This window comes from Mauremys mutica, chromosome 3 (assembly GCF_020497125.1).
Source record: "Mauremys mutica isolate MM-2020 ecotype Southern chromosome 3, ASM2049712v1, whole genome shotgun sequence".
Lineage (NCBI taxonomy): Eukaryota > Metazoa > Chordata > Testudines > Geoemydidae > Mauremys > Mauremys mutica.
The window spans coordinates 178,384,617-178,406,924 of NC_059074.1; the positions used below are offsets into that span (position 1 = coordinate 178,384,617).

Below are 22,308 nucleotides of genomic sequence, written 5' to 3' on the forward strand. Positions count from 1 at the left end.
TATTCCACTCTTCATCCTCCTTGAAGATCGCCCTCCCAATCAATGAAGCCATCTTAGATCTGGCTAAAACTGTGTGGCAAACCCTGGCATCAGGCGCCACCAGCCCTGTGCCCTCTCAGTTCCTTCTTACCGCCCATGGTGGTTGGTCGAAGCGCCTCTCTCCCTTGCCTCACAAATGGTCAGCAATTTCTTTATCTTTCCGACTTCATGTATTACAGCTATAAATAGTTTTGTTTACTGTAGTTAGTAAGTAGCTGTTAAGTACTATAGTTAGGAAGTTAAGGTCCCAGCAAGGGACCTTGCCCAGGCGGGGCATGCCCTGGTCGCCAGGTTTTAAGCCCTGCGCCTATTCCTCTTAGTGACACACATGGCAGCTAAAAGTGTTGTATCTGTAAGAACTTTCATCCCAGGTCACAAAAAAAGAGTGACATTCATTTGAGGGCCCTCCTCATGGAGGCTGCTCTCTTCCCAGCCTTGGAGCCACCCCAGCTGGATGAAACTCCCAGCACTTCGGCCTTGGTGCATAGTGCACCCCCACCACCAGGCTCTACCCGGCACCGCTCCCCTTCACCGGTGCCCAAAAAGAAGCCTAAAAAGCAGGACCTGGCACCAAGCAAGAAGGACCAAGGGGCATTGGGTAAAGGGCTGTGTTCGGGCCGCCTGCCCACACCAGAGCCACGGGGGACCTCATATCGTCTCCCCTCCCCCCCCAAGGGATCCACCACCAACTCTGGGGAGAACTAGGGGACCCAGACTTATGGCAGTGTCAACATCCTCCCAGTGCCCAGATAGCAAAGGACTCTCCCAGCACAGCAAGCACCAGAGGGGGCGATGGACCTGGCAAAGGCTCCCTTCGAGGGCAAGCCAGCCAGGAGAGCCTCACAGAAGGCAAGTGAAGTGGCTGTTCTCCAGAGCCACCCACTTTCAAGAGAGCTGAAAAGAAGTATTTTGTCCCAGCGAAGGGGTTCAAATACTTGTACACTCACCCGCCCTGGGGGTCATTGGATGTTTCTGTGGCCAACGAGAAAGACAAGTAAGGGCAATCTAGTTCCACTGCTAAAAATTAGGCCAAGAGACTGGACCTTTTCGAGAGAGAAATTTGTTCAACGGCCAGTCTCGAGTTCAGAATCACAAACTACTAGGCTCTTTTGGGGAGATATAGCTTTAATTTATGGGACTCCCTCCATAAGTTTAAGGACTCCATGCCCCAGGATGTGTCCTTGTTGAGGAGGGTACAACAGCAGCTCGGTGTTCCCCTCCAAATGGCATGGGATGCAGTCGATTCGGCGACCAGAGTGGTCACCTCAGCAGTGATCATGAGGCACAGTTCCTGGCTTCAGACCACAGGCCTGTCCCAGGAGATGCAGTCCTCGATCCAGGATCTTCCGTTTGATGGGATTGGACTCTTTGCAGAGCAAATGGATGCGAGGCTGCACGGACTGAAGTACACTTGGGCCACTCTCTGTTCACTAGGGTGAGCCTCATTTGGCGAGGAAGCAGTTCCGGCCACACCGCCACCAAGGTCGTGGCAGTCTTGACAGGGGTCTACAAGAAGGGATAGAGACACTAGTTTTAGTCATCACCGCCCCTTCTCCTCCGGTTCACCTACGCAACCTGGTCTGGAAAAACACCACAGGGGCCAGAAGAGTGCATTTTCAGCATTCACTCAAGAGCAATGCCCCAGTCAACTCTCCTGATCTGCCCTATTCTTTCCTCAAACGACTCTGTCCCTATCATTCGGCCTGGTCGTGGGTTACCTTGGACCATTGGGTGCTAGAAATTATATCGCTGGGCTACACCCTCCAATTCTCAGCCACCCTCCCCACTGCCCCCTCTTTCCCGTCCCTCTTCAGGGGCCCTTCTCACAAGCAACTCCTCGTTCAGGAGATAGACAACCTCCTGCAACTGGGGGCAATGGAGTGGGTCCCTCAGGAAATGAGGGGGAAAGGATTCTACTCCCGCTGTTTCCTGATCCGGAAGGCAAAAGGGGTCCTAAGACCCATTCTGGACCTGTGGCAATTCAACAAATACCTCAAGAAGTTGAACTTCTGTATGGTTTCACTGGCCTCCATTATCCCCTCCCTGGATCCGGGAGACTGGTATGCCACTTTTGACTGGAAAGACACTTATTTTCATATTTCTATCTTCCAAGGACACACAGTTCCTTGGTTTTCTGGTGGGCCAGCACCACTTCCAATTCACGACACTACCCTTTGTCCTCTCCACGGCCCCGCAGGTATTACAAAATCCATGGCCCCGGTAGCCGTTTACCTGATGCGTTGCGGGGGAGAGGTCCAGGACTAGCCTTATCTGGACAATTAGCTCATCAAGAGCAGACTCATCAGGGATCCAAGTGCAGAACAGCCTCTATCTGGTGTGTTCTACCTGTCATGATCTGGGCCTGTTAGTGAATGAAAAGAAATTGACCTTCATACTAGTGCAACGAATAGAGTTTATCGGGGCAGTCCTTGACTCCACATGGGCCAGAGCCTTCCTTTTGGAGGCCCATTTCTGAGCTATGTCAGATGTGATTTCTCATTTGCCTAAAGTTGCTAGGTCACATGGCAGCATATACCTACGTGGTCTGTCATGCCCGGCTCCATTTCTGGCTGCTGCAGGCGTGGCTGGCATGAGTGTTCAGGCAAAACCTAGAAACCAGTAGTCAAGGTGCTGGACCGCATCTGGTCATCACTGGCATGGTGGTTGGACCCCGCATAAGTGTTGCAGGGAGTTCCCTTCGAAGGCCCCATCCCTATCGCTAAGTGGTTTCCAACACCTCGGACCTGGGCTGGGGAGCCCACCTGGACAAGCTGATTTGGGGTCGACCGCTCCCTTCACATAAATGTCAGGGAACTCAGAGCAGTTCGCTTGGCCTGTCAGGCTTTTCAGTCCCACTTACAAGGTAAGGTGGTTCAAGTCCTGACAGACAACACCGCCATGATGTTTTATTTATATCAACAAACACAGGAGAGCCAGGTCGTCAGCCCTTTGCCAGGAAGCCCTCTGGCTCTGGGACTTCTGTGTGCAGCATGCCATTCATCTTGTGGCAGCGAAGCTCCCCTGTACCAGGAACATATTAGCAGATCACCTCAGCAGAGCCTTCTTATCTCGCCACGAATGGTCACTCACCCCGAAACGGTCAGCAGGATCTTCTGAAAATGGAGATTTCCCCAGGTGGACTTATTCGTGACTCACCAGAACAGGAAATCCCACCTGTTCTGCCCATTTTGGGGGATCGACAGGGGCTCGGTGTTGGATGCCTTCTTACTCCTGTGGTTGGGGGCTCTGATGTACGCTTTCCTACAGAGTTCTCATGAAGATCAAGCAGGACAAGGCCAAAGTTATCCTGATAGCCCTGGCTTGGCCTCGCCAACACTGGTTCAGCACGCTGATGGACCTGTCGGTAATGACCCCACTGCAGCTGCCCCTCTGGCTGGATCTCCTATTCCAGAATCATGGCAGGCTCCTGCACCCGAATCTAGCAGCTCTGTACCTAACAGCTTGGTTGCTGCATGGTTGAATGCTAAAGAGCAGGAGTGTTCAGCCCACGTCCAGAAGGTCCTACTGGATAGTAGAAAGACCTCCGCTAGAGCAGCCTACCTGGCCAAATGGAAATGATTCACATGCTGGGCCTGAACAGGCCTCACTGCAGGCAATCTTGGACTACCTTATGCATCTCAAGCTCCAGGGCTTATCCCTTTCATCAGTTAAGGTCCTCCTGGTCACCATATCGGCCTTTCACCCTGCATTCCAGGGCAGTCGGTCTTCATTCATAACATGACTATCCATTTCTTGAAAGGTCTGGAGCAACTCTACCCCCAGGTCCGGAACCCGTCCCTTGGTGGGACCTGAATCTCGTGCTCGTGCAGCTCATGAGAGCTCTCTTTGACCCCTTGGCATCCTGTTCCCTTCTTCTGCTCTCCTGGAAGGTGACATTCCTGGTGGCAATAACTTCTGCCAGAAGGGTCTCCAAGATTAGGGCACTTACCTCAGACCCAGCCCTATACGGTAATTTTCATGGACAAGGTCCAGCTGCAGCCACATCCGGCTTTCCTGCCCAAGATGGTTTCACAGTTTCACACAATCTGGGACATATTTTTGCTAGTTTTCTTCCCAAAGCCTCATAAGTCTGAGGAGGAATGTAGGTTGCACTCCCTGGACATCAGGAGAACGCCACCTTTCTACATCGAAAGGACCAAACCGATTTTGCTATGATCAGGCAAAAGTGCCTCCACCAGCGATTCTAATCGCCACTTGACTAGAGCGCAAGCCTCAGCGGCGGCCTTCCTGGTCCATGTGCCAAGTCCAGATATCTGCAGGGCCGCCACTTGGTTGTCCATTCACAAGTTCACATCTCACTATGCACTTACCCAGCAAGCCCGAGATGACACCAACTTCGGTAGAGTAGTATTACAAGTTGCACATCTGTGAATGCCAAGCCCACCTCCAAGGATACTGCTTGAGAGTCACCTGGAATGGAATCGACATGAGCAAGCACTCCAAGAAGAAAAAATGGTTACCTATCTTTTCATAACTGTTGTTCTTTGAGATGTGTTGCTCATGTCCATTCCATTACCCGCCCACCTGCCCCCTCTGTGAGTTGCCAGCAAGAGGGAAGTAAGAGGGTGAAGGGCCGTCAGCACCTGATATACCGATGCATGAGCATGGCACTCCACACGGCACCACAGCTGACCCTACGAATACCAATAAGGCAAAAGTCTCCAACAGCTGTGCCTATGGGTGTGCATACATCTAGAATGGAATGGACATGAGCAACACATCTCAAAGGACAACAATTACGAAAAGGTAGGTAACAGTTTTTTCCTCAGCCACCTTACAGTTTCATATTGTCAATTACCAGGCACTCACGGCAAAATATGATTACACAAATTACAATAAACTGAATGGCTTTATTGATAAGTTGCCAGAGAGTCATCGGGAATCCTTCAAGGCCATCATTCAGGAGTCACAACTGGTGGCAAAAACATCACTGCAGTTGGCCCTCCACACCGCCGACATGGCAGCCAGATCCATGGCTGTGGTGATTAAACAAAGTGTCATGGTTCCACTTATTGGTATTCCCAAAGGAGGTGCAGACCACAGTGGAGGACGTGAAGCTCTTTGCTGAGAGACCACCCTCTCCCTCCACACCTTAAAGGATTCCAGGGCCACCCTCAGGTCGCTGAGAATCTACATGCTGGGACAAAAGAGATCTTTTAGCCCCCAATCCCAACACAGACCTTATTCATCTCAATTCCTTTCACTGCACCATTATGAGCTACAAAGAAAAAAGGGAAAAATCCCAAAACATATAAGCCATCTGGTCCACAATCTTCAACCCAGCCCCTGCCTCTCAGCACCACTTTTGATGGGCAGGTTGAGGCACCACAAGACCACTCCCCACTGCTGTCTATGACCATGCACCCATTTGGCAGGGTTCCAAAATGCATGGAAACGCATAATGTTGAACAGATGGGTCCTAGAGATCTTCTGATCCAGGTACTCCATCCACTTCGCCTCTCTACCCCCTTTACAACACTCTACCCCGTCACTCTTCAGGGACCTTTCTCATGAGAATCTGCTGCAACAGGAGATAGATCGACTCCTCCAGTTAGGAGCTATAGAACCAGTTCTTCACATCTACAAGGCAAGGGGTTCTATTCTTGTTATTTCCTAATACCCAAAAGGGAGGGAGGTTGGAGACCCATACTGGACCTCAGAGCTCTCAACAAGTTTGTCAAAGCTCAGAAGTTCAAGATGGTCACCTTATTGACGATCATTCCATCTCTGGACAGGGAGACTGTTTTTCAGGACTTGACTTACAGGACGTCTACTTTCACATTTCAATAATACCATCTCACAGACGATTTCTCAGATTCATTCTGGGATACGCCATTACCAATACAGAGTCCTCCCCTTCAGACTCTCATCGGTCCTTGTTTTCTAAGTTCTCTCAATGGTAGCCACTCATGTACGTTTACAAGGGATAATGATACCCTTACCTGGATGATTGTCTCCTCAGAGCCCGATCGCTCCAGGAGGCTCGTTGAGCCATCAACACTTCTATACATTTGTTTACAGAACTAGGCTTTCAGATCACCACCCAGAAGTTGACCCTCATGCCAGTGCAACACCTGGAATTCATGGGGCTCGACCTGGATGCTCTACAGGCCAAACCTTCCTACTTCAACACAGGTTCCTTTCCCTGGTCTCACTCATAGACACGACTTAGTGCAGTCCTCCAGTACCAGCCAGACTCTGCCTCCAACTGTTGGGGCATATGGCAGTGGGCACGGTTGTGATACTGTACGCCAGACTCCACATGCAATGCCTCCAACTATGGTTCAGTTCAGTTTACAGGCTGAACAAAGACAGTCTGGACAAGCCCCTGTCACTACCTACCATGATCAAAAACTCCTTGGACTGGTGGAAGAACCTAGCCAATGTATGCGAAGGAATCCCCTTCTCACAGATGTCACCATCATCGCTCCTTACTACTGGTGCATCACTTAGCTAATGGTCACCTGTGGCGATATCTCTACACATCAGTCTCCTCAAACTGAGAGTGGTCAGGCATGCCTTCACCTATTTCCTCTCGTTGATAGCAGGATCACATACAAAGATCCTAACAGACAACATAGCCTGCATATACTACATTTGCCAGGGAGGGGCCAGGTCACCCTCCCTATGCACAGAAGCAATGAAATTATGGAATTGGTGCATCTCTCACATCACCACCTGTCCATGGCTTCCCTCCTGGGCGCACAGAACTTGATAGTGGATGACCTCAGTTGCAAATTCATGCACGATCACAAGTGGGAGATGCACCCATCATTACTCCATGACTTTTTCACATGATGGGGAACACCATCCACAGACCTTGAACAAGAAGTGGCCACGCTACTGCTCAAGGACAGCACTCTCTGGGTGATGCCCTTCTCCCCTGGGACAAGGACCTTCTTTATGCCTTTCCTCCATTTCCTCTACTGCCAAAGGGACTAAGCTTATGTTCCTGATTGCTCCTACTTGGCTAAGATAGACCTGGTACCTTACCTGACCCAGCTCGCGATGTGCCTTCCAATCTCCCTTCCAACCATTCCACATCTCCTCTCGCAAGATAAAGGGTGTACCCTACGTCTCACTTTGGGATTCTCTGCCTCAAAGCATGGCTCCTGCATGGTTCCAGCATCTAGAAAGTTGATGTTCAAAGGAAGTACAAGAGGTTCTTCTTCGAGTGATTGCTCCAATGCATTCCAGTTAGGTGTGCGCGCCGTGCGTGCACGGCTCTTCGGAAGATTTTTACCCTAGCAACTCCGGCGGGCCGGCTGGGCGCCCCCTGGAGTGGCGCCGCTATAGCGCAGAATATATACCCCAGCCGGCCCATCCGCTCCTCAGTTCCTTCTTCCCGCCCGTGACGGCAGTCGGAACTGTGGAGTGCTCAGTAGTCCTCCACATCCCTAGCTCTCTCTACTTGTTGTTGTATATAGTTCTTCACTGTTAGTATAGTTAGTTTTAGTAGTTAGTTAGCGTTTTAGATAAGGATAGGGGGAGTGTTTCCTCCCTTCCCCTCCCCGGTGCGGGTTCATGCCCAAGGCACCGGGCTTTAAGCCCTGTGCCGCGTGCCAGAGGCCTATGCCAGTGGGTGACCCTCACGGCTCCTGCCTCCGTTGCCTGGGCGAGGCACATCGCACAGACAAGTGTGCCATTTGTTCGGCTTTTAAGCCGCGAACCCGTAAGGACAGAGACAGTCGCCTCAAACAGCTCCTTATGGAAGCGTCCCTCCAGCCCGCGGCACCGTCAGCGCCGGCGCCGAGGGCTTCTTCGGTGCAGAGTGCACCCGCGGCACCGACCGGCTCCGGCACCGTGGCCACGGTACCCAAACCGCCGCCTAAGACGACCCGGCACCGCTCGCTCTCGCCTTCACGCAAGCAGAGACTGGCGAAGGCTGTAGCGAAGGCACGCACAGAGTCCGCCACGAGAGTGGCTGAGGCAGTGCGTAAAGCGGGCCCTGAGCCCTCGACTCCGGCTCCGCAAGCGCCGTCGAGTCCGGCACCGCCCCGCTCCCCGGCACCAACCGAGGTTGAGCCAAGGCTGCCTTCGACGCCGGAGACTTTCTCCTCCGAGAGACCTCATCAGGCTCATAGATGCTCCGAGCCTCCGGCCCCCGGCACCGCCGGTGCGGGCCATTGTCTCTCTGGGCAAGCCAGCCAGGATGACAAGACCACCCTCTATCGACAAGCGGCATGGAAGACGGTCCCGGTCCTGGTCCCGGCGCAGGTCCCCGTCCCGCCGTTCGGGATCTCGTCGCCGCTCTTCTTCATGGCACCGAGCGCCATCCCGACGCCGGTCTGAGTCCTGGTACCGCTCTCGATCTCGGTACCGGTCGCACTCCCGGCACCGATCCAGGTCACCGTACCGTCGGAGGTCGTCTCGGCACCGCGACTCTCGGAGTCACTCCCGGCACCGCGGATCCCGCTCCCGGTCGAGCTCCCGGCGCCGGTCGAGCTCCCGGCACCGCCGAAGCCCACGCTCCCGGTCACCGTCCCGTCGGCGCTCTGCGTATCGACCCTCGGTACCGTCGGTGCAGGGCCTCCCACCTTCAGCGGTTCAGTCCGTCGGCACCACAGGGTCCCATGGGGGCAGCATGAAGGGCAGGGTATCCCGTTTCCCAGGAGGGATGTGACCACCGGCTCCAAGGTTCCTGAAGCGACTGTTAGCCGGCCGCCTCCCTCGCCTCCGCACGAGCCCTCTGCTCATCCGGCCCGCCAATCACCCATGCCCCACGATTCGGAGGAGGCTCAGCCACCGGCCGTGGAGCCTGAGCCGGTTCTGCAGGGTGCATCTTCGTCATCCTCACCGGACGAGGCGGTGGCAGGTGCTGCGGCCAGCGAACCCCCGCCCATTGACCTCCGGGCCTTTCAAGACCTGCTTCGCAGGGTGGCGGCGTCCATGAATCTTCCCGTCGAGGAGGTCCAAGAGGACGAGGATCCAATCACCAACGTGGTGGGTGCGGACGCTCCCGTCCGCGTGGCGTTACCCTTTGTCCGGACCATTCAAAAAAACGCCACTACGCTCTGGCAGACCCCCGCTTCCATTCCACCCACAGCGTGCGGGGTCGAGCGGAAGTACTCAGCCCCACCATCAGGCTATGAGTACCTTTATTCCCACCCAACCCCGGACTCCCTCGTAGTCCAATCTGTTAACAACCGCGAGAGGCACGGCCAGCCTGCCGCTGCGCCTAAGTCCAAGGACGCCAAGCGCATGGACTTGCTTGGCCATAAGATCTACTCCGCAGGGGGTTTGCAGCTTAGGATCGCAAACATCATGGTCCTCCTCGCCAGGTACGTCTTTGACATCCTGACGTCCCTGGCGAAGTTCACGGAGCTCCTGCCTTCCACATCACGCCAGGAGTTCTCCGCCTTACTTGACAAGGGAAAGAAGTCCTCTCGGTCATCTATTACGGCCGCCCTCGACGCCGCGGACTCCGGGGCGCGGACCTTGGCATCCGGCGTGACAATGAGGCGCATCTCCTGGCTGCAGTCCTCCACCCTGCCGCCGGAGGTGCAGTATACCCTCCAGGACCTTCCCTTCGACACCCAGGGTCTGTTTTCCGAAAAGACAGATTCTCGGATCCAGACCCTGAAGGACGGGCGCATTGCCATCCGCACGCTAGGCATGCATACGCCGGCGACGCAGCGCAGGCCCTTCCGGCCGCAGCCCTCCCGCTACCAACAGCGCTATCGCCCCTATGTCAGCCGACGACCGGCCCAAAATCGCCGTCGTCCGTCCGGCAACCGCCGCAACCAGGGCCAGGCCGCTTCCAAGGCCCCTCAGGGGGCTAAGCAGGCCTTTTGATGGGGCGGTCGAGGACGGCCCATCACTCTCCCTACCGGATCCTTCCCCTTTATTTTACAACCGCCTTTCCCATTTCTTTTCGGCGTGGTCCCGCTTAACATCGGACAACTGGGTGCTTCAAACAGTCCAGTCGGGATACCGCCTTCAATTTGTTTCGCCCCCGCCTTCCCACCCACCCTCCCTGTCCCTCTTCAGGGACCCCTCTCACAAGCAAGTCCTCTTGCAAGAGGTTCAGACTCTGTTGAGCGTGGGGGCCATAGAAGCTGTGCCTCAAGACAGGCGGGGCAGGGGATTTTACTCCCGGTATTTTCTCATCCCCAAGGCGAAAGGCGGGCTACGTCCTATCCTGGACCTTCGCGAGCTGAACAAATACCTGCTCAAGCCCAAGTTTCGTATGGTCACCCTGGGGACCATTATTCCCTCCCTGGATCCGGGAGACTGGTTTGCCGCCCTCGACATGAAGGACGCCTACTTCCATGTTGCGATTTATCCTCCTCATCGGCGTTACCTTCGGTTTGTGGTCAACAACGCCCACTACCAGTTCGCCGTGTTGCCATTCGGACTCTCCACGGCACCGAGGGTATTTACAAAATGCATGGCAGTCGTAGCAGCAGCCCTCCGCCGTCGTCAGATGCACGTCTACCCGTATCTCGACGACTGGCTGGTCCGAGCTCAGTCCCGTCAGCTCGTGATAGAACAGATGGCAGAAATTCTGTCTCTCTTTCAGCGCCTTGGTCTTCTCATCAACACCGAGAAGTCCACTCTGTTCCCAACGCAGCGGCTGGAGTTCATCGGAGCAGTTCTCGACTCCACGGTTGCCAGGGCCTCTCTTCCTCGCGCCCGGCACCAGATGATGGCCTCCATCATCCGAGATCTCGTCGCCTTCCCGACCACAACAGTGCGCTCCTGCCTGCGCCTTCTGGGTCACATGGCCTCCTGCACATATGTCACCGCATATGCGCGGCTCCATCTTCGCCCCTTCCAGTCCTGGCTCGCGACGGTGTACCAGCCTCATCGAGACCCCATCGACATGGTGGTCACGGTCAACAGGACGGCCCTCGACTCCCTCCGCTGGTGGCTCACCCCGGAGGTCGTGTGTGCGGGAGTCCCGTTCCATCCCCATCGCCCATCCGTCACGCTGACCACGGATGCCTCAGCGCTCGGTTGGGGGGCCCACCTGGGCGAGCTTCACACCCAAGGCCTTTGGTCGCCCCAGGAGCTCGCGCTACACATCAATGTCCGCGAGCTCTGTGCCATCCGCCTCGCCTGCCGAACCTTCTGCTCCCACCTACAACGCCGTTGTGTAACAGTACTCACGGACAACACCGCTGCGATGTACTATGTAAACAAGCAGGGCGGAGCCCGCTCTTCCCCCCTCTGCGAGGAAGCGATCCTCCTGTGGGACTTCTGCGTGACCCACTCCATTCACCTAGAAGCGTCTTTTCTTCCGGGAGTGCAGAACACGCTGGCCGACCATCTCAGCAGGTCGTTTCTCTCCCACGAGTGGTCCCTTCGTCCCGACGTTGCACATACGATTTTCCAGAGGTGGGGGTTTCCCCGGGTCGACCTCTTCGCCTCCAAGGCGAACAGGAAGTGTCTCCAGTTTTGCTCGTTCCGGGGTCACTCGCCGGGCTCTCTGTCGGACGCCTTCCTGTATCCCTGGCAGACTCACCTCCTCTATGCCTTCCCTCCTTTCCCGCTCGTGCACAGAGTGCTCCAGAAGCTGCGGAGGGATCGAGCCACCGTCATACTCGTGGCTCCGGCCTGGCCGAGACAGCATTGGTACACCCTGCTGCTCGAGCTCTCCGTTCGGGATCCCATCCCCCTCCCGCTATGGCCGGACCTCATCACGCAGGACTTCGGCAGACTCCACCATCCGAACCTGCAGTCCCTCCATCTTACAGCCTGGTACCTGCGTGGTTGACCCACGCAGAGAGGGACTGTTCGGCGGCCGTGCAGCAAGTCCTGCTTGAGAGCAGAAAGCCTTCCACTCGCTCCACCTACCTGGCGAAATGGAAGAGGTTCGCGCTCTGGTGTGACCAACGAGGACTCAACCCTTTCGTCGTCCCCGTCCCTACCATCCTGGACTACCTCTGGTACCTTAAGGAGCAAGGTCTGGCGGTCTCCTCCTTGCGGGTACACCTGGCAGCGGTGTCCGCTTTTCGTCCTTCTCTGGAAGGTCGCTCCATCTTTTCCAATCCGATGGTCTCCCGCTTCCTAAAAGGCCTAGACCGATTGTACCCGCCGGTGCGGCGTCCGGCCCCAACCTGGGATTTGAACCTCGTCCTGTCCAAACTCATGGGTCCACCATTCGAACCTATGGCCACATGTTCTCTTCTTTACCTCTCCTGGAAGACGGCCTTCCTCGTCGCCATAACATCGGCCAGACGAGTCTCGGAGCTCCGGGCGCTGACGGTAGGTCCGCCATACACCGTCTTCCACGCAGACAAGGTGCAGCTTCGTCCGCATCCGGCCTTCCTGCCAAAAGTGGTCTCGGCTTTCCACCTCAATCAGGACATCTTTCTCCTGGTCTTCTTCCCGAAGCCCCATGCCTCGCCTCGGGAACAGCAGCTACACACCCTCGACGTCCGTAGAGTGCTCGCTTTTTACATCGAGCGGATGAAACCTTTTCGGCGTTCTACACAGCTCTTCATAGCAGTCGCCGATCGCATGAAAGGCGAGCCGGTCTCTTCCCAGCGCATCTCCTCCTGGGTAACTCAATGCATCAGAGCATGCTACGAGCTGGCTCGCGTGCCCCCGGGCCGCTTCACCGCTCATTCCACGAGGGCGCAAGCCTCGTCTGCCGCCTTCCTGAGCCATGTCCCCATCCAGGACATCTGTCGAGCGGCCACATGGTCTTCGGTCCACACCTTCGCCTCCCACTACGCGTTGGTGCAGCAGTCTCGAGACGACGCAGCCTTCGGCTCAGCAGTTTTACACTCTGCCACGTCTCACTCCGACCCCACCGCCTAGGTAAGGCTTGGGAATCACCTAACTGGAATGCATTGGAGCAATCACTCGAAGAAGAAAAGACGGTTACTCACCTGTAGTAACTGTTGTTCTTCGAGATGTGTTGCTCCAATCCATTCCAGACCCGCCCTCCTTCCCCACTGTCGGAGTAGCCGGCAAGAAGGAACTGAAGAGTGGACGGGCCGGCTGGGGTATATATTCTGCGCTATAGCGGCGCCACTCCAGGGGGCGCCCAGCCGGCCCGCCGGAGTTGCTAGGGTAAAAATCTTCCGAAGAGCCGTGCACGCGCGGCGCGCACACCTAACTGGAATGGATTGGAGCAACACATCTCGAAGAACAACAGTTACTACAGGTGAGTAACCGTCTTTTCTAATACACAGTAGAAAGTCCTCCACATGACCCTTATAGTCAGTATTGTCCCTAAGCTCTCTTAGGGTCCATCTAGCAGCTTTCACAGCTTTTCAATAACCCATAGAAGGGTACTCAGTACTATCGCACCCAACCACTAAAAGGTTCCTTAAGGGTATAATAAACTTCTTCCCTCAATCTCAACTCCTACCCTCTCGTGGGACCTAAACCTGGTACTGAAAGGGCTGACTAGGCCCCACTTTGAACCCATGGCCACTGTGACGTTGCACTCCATATGATTTTGTGAAAATATGCTAACGTGTGTGAATATAATGTAAATGGAATATGCTTCATGCAAAAAGTCTCTTGTAAAGTATCATCACAAAGCTTATAATCTACTGAGTGTGGTCATCCTATTTGTATAAATGTTTCATTCTTGTATCAAAGTGTGGGCCATTAATGGTGGTTTGGAATCTTGGTGGCTCCCATCAACTAGGACAATTGGTTGTAAATGTCTTTGTTTACTTGCAAGACTTCCTGTGAGTCAGGCCAGGAGCAATGCAGGCTTGGGGTCTCACAGGACATGTGACCATGTCATCTGGTACTGGAATCCATCTTAAAGCTGGTGCTTTTCCGTTTAGAAGGAGGGGTGGGGACCAAGAGAGACAAAAGATTCCTGACTTGTGCCAAAGCTATATAAAGGGGTGGAACAGAACAAAGGAGGTTCAAGTCATGAGAAATCCCCTAGTTACCATCTGAGCTGGAGCTAACAAGAACTGTACCAGGGGAAAGGATTGGGCCCAGACTAGGAAGGAGTCCAGTCTGTGAAAGAAGCTTATTGGAACATCTCTGAGGGTGAGATTTTATCTGTAATCAGTTTCTTAATGTATTAGGCTTAGACTTGCATGTTTTTTGTTTTATTTTGCTTGGTAACTTACTTTGTTCTGTCTGTATTACTTGGAACCACTTAAATCCTACTTTTTATACTTAATAAAATCACTTTTGCTTATTAACTAACCCAGAGTAAGTAATTAATACCTGGGGGAGCAAACAGCTGTGCATATCTCTCTATCAGTGTTATTGAGGGTGAACAATTTATGAGTTTACCCTGATTAAGCTTTATACAGAGTAAAACGGATTTATTTGGGGTTTGGAGCCCATTGGGAGCTGGGGGTCGGGATGCTGGAGACAGGAGCACTTCTTAAGCTGTTTTCAGTTAAGTCTGCACCTTTGGGGCATGTGGTTCAGACCCTGCGTCTGTGTTGCAGCATACTAGCATGTCTGGCTCAACAAGGCAGGGTTCTGGAGGCCCAAACTGGCAGAGAAAATGGGCTTAGAGGTAGTCTCAGCGTATCAGGTGACAGTCCCAAGGGGGCTTCTGTGATCAAACCCGTCACAGCCACTTGTTCACTAATGTACCTATCAGTGAAAATAGCCTTCCTGATAGCAATTACCTCAGTTAGAAGAATAAGGGAGATAGCAGCTTTGATGGCACATCCCCCCTACACAGTATTCTTTCCAGACAAGGTTACAGTCAGGCCACATCCAAAATTCATCCCTAAGGTAACCGCCCCTTTTCACATGAATCAGTCAACCTTACAATCGTCTACTGCAAGCCTCACCAAGACAATAAGGAGGCTATACTACATACCTTAGATGTTAGGAGAGCTCTAGCATTCTACAAAGGCCTTCAGGAAGTCCCCATGACTTTTCCTCTCTGTGGTGGAAAGATCCAAGAGCTCAGCAATATCAGCCCAAAGACTCTGTAAGTGGGTCTCGAATTGCATCAGACAGTGCTACCAAATTCGTAATGTGACACACACACACACCTGACTTGATCCGGACATATTCCACAAGATCGATCTCCTCATTTGTTGCTTTTTTCAAGGATGTCCCTGTCTCGGAAATCTGCAGAGCGGAGACATGAACGTCAGGCCACACCTTGCAGAATACTATGCGATCACTTTGGATTCTGCCTCTGATGCCATGTTTGGCTCCACAGTACTGTCATCTCTAACTGACCCCACTCTAAAGTCCCAGCCCTCGAAAAGGAGTACTGCTCAGGAGTCACATGCACAGGAGCACCCATAGGGACACTACTTGAAGAAGTTACTCACCTGGTGCAGTAATGATGGTTCTTTGAAGATGTGTGTCCCTATCGGTGCTCCACAACCCACCCTTCTCCCCTCTGCTTCGGAGTTCTCGTTATGACTCCATGGTAAAGAAGGAACTGAGGACGGTTACCCCCACATGCTGGCTAGTCTCGTGGAGCAGCACACCCAATGGACGCTGCTACCAAAGTTCTCCAATCAGCAATGCAGGGACTCAGACATACCTACAGTGGAGCACCCATAAGGACACACATCTCGAAGAACCATCGTTACTGCGTAAGGTGAATAACTTCTTCTGTGTCAGAGATCTTCAGTGAAAGAGATCCTCCATATGTAAGAACAACCTTTAAAACATTGTCATCTTTTCTCAGTCAAGTGAATTATTAGTGCATCTGTTTAGCCAATGGTACTGCAACTAGCAGTTTTCAAATTCAGCCATTATTTTCATTCCAAACCTTGTACAAAGCAAAAGGAGAGAGCCTCTGAGGGAAACAGCCTGGTATCTGAGGAGTTTGAGTTCCCAGAGGTGGGAGTAGGACATATTGAACCTCTCAGCAGACAGCCTAAAAGGGAAAACCCCACACTGCGGGTGACCCAGACTGAGAGAGTTCTGTAGTCTCAGGTCCATCTTTCCTCTATCAACCCGCAAAGGACTTCTCTACTGCTGGAGACAGCAACAGCTGACCTCTGTGGGCTAGCAAACCCTTCTTATACAGGTAGTGACCTGAACAAAAAGTTCTTGTGTGCTTATCTACTGGCAGGGCGGAATTATACACAAGTGTCTGGACTGGCTTAGAGGATATGAAAGAGAAACTTAACTGGGTATGGAAAACTCTCTGTTTAAATAGCCATCTACTTTATATCCTGCCTTTGAATGTTAAAAACTTTTTTTCATACTTTTGCCTTACATCTTAAAGACACTCATTTACCTTACTTAACAAATTTAGACCACTTGAGCATTTATAGGTAGATAAATTGCACATGTTAAAATATAGAAATTTTAAACTTTCCTAGACACACTCTGAAGTAAATAGGACCCCTTGATGACTGACCCAGTTTTAATCTTTACTACTGAGTTATTGAAACAAATATTTTCCCCCTCGGATAACATATTAATTTCATGCAAAGAAGTTTTTTTTATTTATTTTTCTTTCTTTCTTTCAGGATTTTTTTTAGCAATAAATATTTAGTTCTTCCTGACTTCTTCTTATTTTGTAGATTGCACCAGTAGAAAATGACAATAGCTATGATGAACTCAAAAGAGATGCTAAGATGTGTTTATCACTAATGTCTCAGGGATTGCTATATCCTCAACAAGTGCCTTTGGTACTCCAGGTGCTAAAACAAGTGAGTCTGATCTACATTGTTTAAATGAATGCACATCACTTTAAAACCTTATTAATACTAGGTAACTTGAGTTAGCAATTATGAAACAAAGTATTTCTTATTTCCTGACAGTGCTACATGTACAAAGGTTTTCTGCAGTCTGTATAGTGATACTGTTGCCAGTATAACTACTTTATTCGTTCATTTCTATATTGAAGTGGCATACATATCACCAAAATCATGATGAATGTTTAAGTACTTAGTTACTAACCCTTGATTGCAGTACACCAGCCAAAAAGGCAGCAGTAAAAAAAGCTGACTGCTTTTGCTGTGTAATAAATTCCATGTTAGTGTTTGGTCATCAGGAACAATAATCTGGAACAGAATGAACTTTGTAAATTGGCTTTTGTATCAGCTTCCAATTATTTATTTATTTATTTATTTATTTATTTATTGCCAAGCAGAAATACATACTAATAATGTATTGGAATCTTTATAAAGAAAGGATTGTTTGCTCACTAAAAATTAAACCCAGTGTTTGAAAGTATAGTTATCTTAAGCAGAAAAATATTTAAATTTACATTTAGGTTCCTATGAGTATAAATCCTGTAAAGGGAGAATACATGAATGTTTCACATTTTGTTTCTAACAAAATACTATCACAAAAAAGCTCGGTTCCCAGTTTTATTTTTTTATTTGTCAAATATTTGACCCAGATGGGGTGTAAAATTTATTTTAAGAAATAAAAATAAGTAAGGGTTTAGTAACAAGACGGCTTAAAATAAAAATGTCACTTTGAAAGGGACATAGTTAAGGCTAAGATTTAGTCATGGGTATTTTTAGTAAAAGTCATGGACAGATCACGGGCAATAAACAAAAATTCACAGCCCCGTGACGTGTCCATGACTTGTACTATATACCCCTGACTTAATCTTGGGAGGTTCTAGGGGAACTGCTGGTGCTGGGAGAGGGCTCTGGGGACCTCTGTGGCAGACTCGCAGCCTTAGACGTCGTGAACTGGAAAGCTATTCTATCTCAAAAACAAGGTGAAATGTAGTTTCAGAATGCGACATGTTCTCTTGAGTCCCCCTCCTATTTTTTGTGATTTTACAATGGTATTTTTCTGCTAAAATGTATGTCTGTCCCACTTATAACTTTGTGAAAGACCCACATAAATGAAAAGGAAAACAGACTATACAGAGAAATGGAGAAACTGATTGTATACAAAGTGCTATCAGATGCACAAGTAAAAAAAAAAAAGAGCAAATAGATTTTTTTCCTTGAATCTTTCAACCTTCTTCTACTCTAGAAAAATCACCCATTGCTGAAAATGGGTGTCAGCAATGGATGCAGTCAAAGGGGTGGTACTATTTCAACTTTCACCCATTGCTTATATCTTTTGTCAGTAACAAGCATTTTTTTCATAGTTCAAGTCCACTATACAGACAATTGCAATGCAAAGTTGAGCATAACTAACCTTTTTGGCCACTTGGAAAAGGCTGGTATCTGAAGTCATGAACAAATTAGAAGGTGTGATCTGTTTAGTTTCTCAGTTCTGTATCCAGTACTACAAATATTAAGTATTTAGATGCTTTTGAAATTTAGCCTAAAAGAACATAAAACAAAACAAAGCTAACTAACTATAAGGAGGGAAACAACTTTTATGAGTAACTTGCTACAGTAGCACAAAAGGTATAAGTAATGGGGTATGACAATATTTAGAATAAATCAAATGGCTTGTCTACATGCACTTGTTTTTAATTCTAACTGTTTAATCTTTGTTGCTTTACAGACAGCAAGAAGCAGTTCTTGGCATGCGAAGTACACAATACTGACCTACCTCCAAACTATGGTCTTTTATAACCTCTTTATCGTCCTCAACAATGAAGAAGCAGTCAATGACATAAGATGGTTGGTTATAAAGCTTTTGGAAGATGAACAGCTTGAGGTAAACATGAAGTTATACCTATTCCCATGTATTTTGACTTTCAGTGAAAGACATTGAATGTGAATAAAAGAAGCAGAACTGAAGTTTTTTATATTTATCTTTATATATCTAGTTTCTCGCCTCTTACTGTGTAACTTCATACAAAGAATAGAAAGTTTTCCATGTTAGCACTAATAGAAAATGCATTTGTTTAATTTCTTGAATATATTAAAAATGCTAACTTGTATAGAATTGCATTCTATATAAAATTCTACTTTCAACAGGAAAACAAAATTATTCCAGAAGGCATTTCATTAGCAATAATAAAATGGCACAAGCCTCACAATGATTTCTGTCCTGTTTTAAATACAATTGGAACAGAGATAGTATCATTACAGTACTGAGGACATCATGGTTATTAGTAGAAAACCCAACCTTCACATTTAAAATGCATTTCCACTCTAAAATCTGATTATGTAAAAATAACACTTTCTTACTCAGCAGGTGGTTCCTGTGTGTAGTATCAGGGGGTAGCCGTGTTAGTCTGTATCCACAAAAACATCAAGGAATCCGGTGGCACCTTAAAGACTAACAGATTGTGATATAGCACGGCCAGAGGGCAGCAGGAGAGTGATGGATGGGAGATATGTAAGCCCCAGGATGATGAGAGCCTTATTCCCTGTAGAGGGAAGAGAGGCTGCTACAGATTAATTAGAGCACCTGAAACCAATTAAGCCAATTAGAGAACCTGAAGCCAGTCACCTGATTAAAAAACCCCTGTTTCAGTCAGACAGTTGGAGGAGTTGAAGCAGAGTGGTTTGGTATTGGAGCAGAGAGCAGTTTGGAGGAAAGCAGTTTGAAGGAGTTGAAGCAGAGTGGTTTGGTGTTGGAGCGGAGAGCAGGTTGGAGAAGTGCTGTGGCGGGCCAGAAACCTAGACCCTAGGTAAAGGGAAGCCCGGCTCGTGCAGAGCAGAGGGACTCTACAGACACAAGGGGTTGGGAGAAACTTGGCCCAAGCAGAGAGAGGGGAGGAAGCCCCACAAGCTGAAGGGCCGGAGAGGGAAGTAGCCCAGGGGAAGGAATCGCTAGCTCAAGTTGTTCATAATTATCCCTAGGGCCCTTGGGCTGGGACCCAGAGTAGAGGGCAGGCCCAGGTCCATCCCTCTCCACTCCCCTTTTCTGGGACACTAGTGGGACAGTTGATACCCCAGTTCAGGTGTGAGAAACAGCTCCCTGAACCCCCACAAGAGGAGAAAGCGCGGGACCCATCATAATAGTCCCGGCAATTTGCCACAAGATTTATTTGGGCATAAGCTTTCATGCATCTGAAGAAGTGAGGTTTTATACCCACGAAGGCTTATGCCCAAATAAATCTGTTAGTCTTTAAGGTGCCACCGGACTCCTTGATGTACCTGTGTGTATTCATTCACATCAGCTGATTATAGTGACAAAAGTAAGTTTTTACTACATTTGACTTAAGTTGGCAATACTGGCTCTGCAGTATTATGAGCAAGTGAACTGGATTCTGTCTAGGCTCATACATCAGAAGTAAGTTCCTATTGCAGAACCAAATTCTGCCCTCAGTTCTGATTGTCTTCAGTAGAGTAGCACAGATATAATTTGAAGACAATGGAGTTGCACACATCTGAGGGCAGAATTTGTCTTGCAGAACTGTTATTACTGGTGTGATGCATGAGTAATTTAAAAAACAAAAAACCCAAGCCTGACTCAGATTCTAGGTTGAGTCTGCAGGACTGAATGTTAGAAGAAACTTTTTTTTTTACCTTGTAAATGGAAAAAATATGCTATGGAAGCCACCGAAATATGGAAACATAACTTCACAATGGCCTTTTTATAAAGTTTCTTTTCAGAGTATAAATGCACTTTAAATATCTTCCATTTATCACCACTGTTGAAATAATTTTTAGTTTTGTGAGATTATCGGTGTTACTAGGATTTTCCAGAAGTATAATCGGACTGAGGCCAGGTCTACACTACAAAGTTAAGTTGACATCGAGCCTCTGATTTAAGTAAGCTGATCTTGCGTGTCAGCACTACGCTCATTGTGTTGGTGGAGTGCATCCTCACTAGCAGGGTTTGTATCGACACATGGAGCACTGCACTGTGGGTAGCTATCCCACAGTGCACGTAGCTAAGTGGAATTTTGGGTTGGGCTTGCAATGCCTTATGAGACCAAAACATTGGCGCAGTTGATTATGGGAACATGGCATTAGCCTCCCATGATGCACTTACGTCCCTCCCTCCCTCCATCCCTCCCTGAAATCAGCGGCAAACGAGCCAAGCCTTTTTCGCATCTTTGTTCGTAAACCTGGGTTACCCGAACGGATGCATAGCATGATAAGCATAGACCCTGCTCTGTTGTACACTGTTGTTGTGAGCATTACAAACACCTTGCGCCTTATCATGCAGTATTTACATAGCCCATTCAGGAGCCGCCATGCGGAGCAGTGTGATGCCACGCAACCAACCCTGCTGGAAGGCATAGAGTGGAGCAATTCACAGTTGCTGTTGACAGTCACGCAACACCTTGACAGGGTTGAGTGCCATTTCTGGACCCAGGAAACAAGCACTTATAGGTGGGGCCGCATTGTTATGCAGCTATGGGAAGACGAGCGGTGGCTGCAGAACATTTGATTGTGTAAGGCCACTTTCCAGGAACTGTGTGAAGAGCTTCCTCAGCCCTGAAGCAAAGCAATACTAAAATGAGAGCTGCTCTGACAGTGGAGAAGCGAGTGGCGATAGCTGTGTGGAAGCTTGCAATGCCAGACTGCTACCAGTCAATGGAGCACCAATTTGGAGTGGATAAATCTACCGTGTGATCTGCTGTGATCCAAGTTTTTGCAGGGCCATTAACAGACTTCTGCTAAGAAAGATAGTGACTCTGGGCAACATGCAGGACGTAGTGGATTGTTTTTCACTATGGGGTTCCCTAACTGCAGTGGGGCGATAGACAGAACGCATATCCCTATGTTGGCACCAGACCACCTTCCCAAAGAGTACATAAGCTGAAAGGGGGACTTCTCAATGGTGTTACAAGAGCTGGTGGATCACGGGTGGTTTCACCGACTTCAACATGGGATAGTCGGGAAAGGTGCATGACGCAACTATATTTAGGAACACAGATCTGTTCAGAAAGTTGCAAGCAGAGACTTTCTTTCCAAAATGCAAAATAACCATTGGTGATGTTGAAATGCCAATCGTGATCCTGGGAGATGCAGCCTACCCCTTACTCCCATGGCTTATGAAGCTGTACACAGGCAGCCTGGACAGTGATAAGGACCGATTCAACCAATGGCTGAGCAAGTGCAGAATGGTGATCAAATGTGCCTTTGGACGTTTAAAGGTCACTGGTGTTGTTTGCTTACTAGGTTAGACCTCAGTGAAAGCAATATCCCCATTGTTATTGCTGCCTGCTGTGTGCTCAATAATATCTGTGAAACAAAGTGAGAAAAGTTTCTGCCGGGGTGGGGTTTGAGGCAGATTGTCTGGCAGCCAATTTTGAGCAGCCAGACACATGGAGGGGCTTTGTGTCTCCATGAGGCTTTGAAAACCAGTTTCAGCAATGAGCCAGAGTAATGTGACACTTATGTGTTGTTTCTTACCAAACTGCCCCCTCCATTGCATTTTCTCCCCTGTAAACTCCACCCCACCAACGACTGTGTGTTGAATGAATAAAGAGCCTATTCTCCTCAATCCGTTAAGTTTTATTATGCACACAAACACACACAGACAGCTAAGAAAAGTAAGATA

At 49.7% G+C, this 22,308-nt stretch overlaps 1 protein-coding gene across 1 annotated transcript in view; it reads left to right on the forward strand.

The window, feature by feature from the left end:
• PSME4 (proteasome activator subunit 4) overlaps positions 1-22,308 on the forward strand; it is a 230,265-nt gene that overhangs the window by 182,405 nt on the left and 25,552 nt on the right. Inside the window, exons 42-43 of the mRNA XM_045009566.1 lie at positions 16,503-16,631; positions 18,403-18,558. Of these exons, the coding sequence (XP_044865501.1) occupies positions 16,503-16,631; positions 18,403-18,558 (285 nt within the window). The remainder of the gene's footprint in view (positions 1-16,502; positions 16,632-18,402; positions 18,559-22,308) is intronic.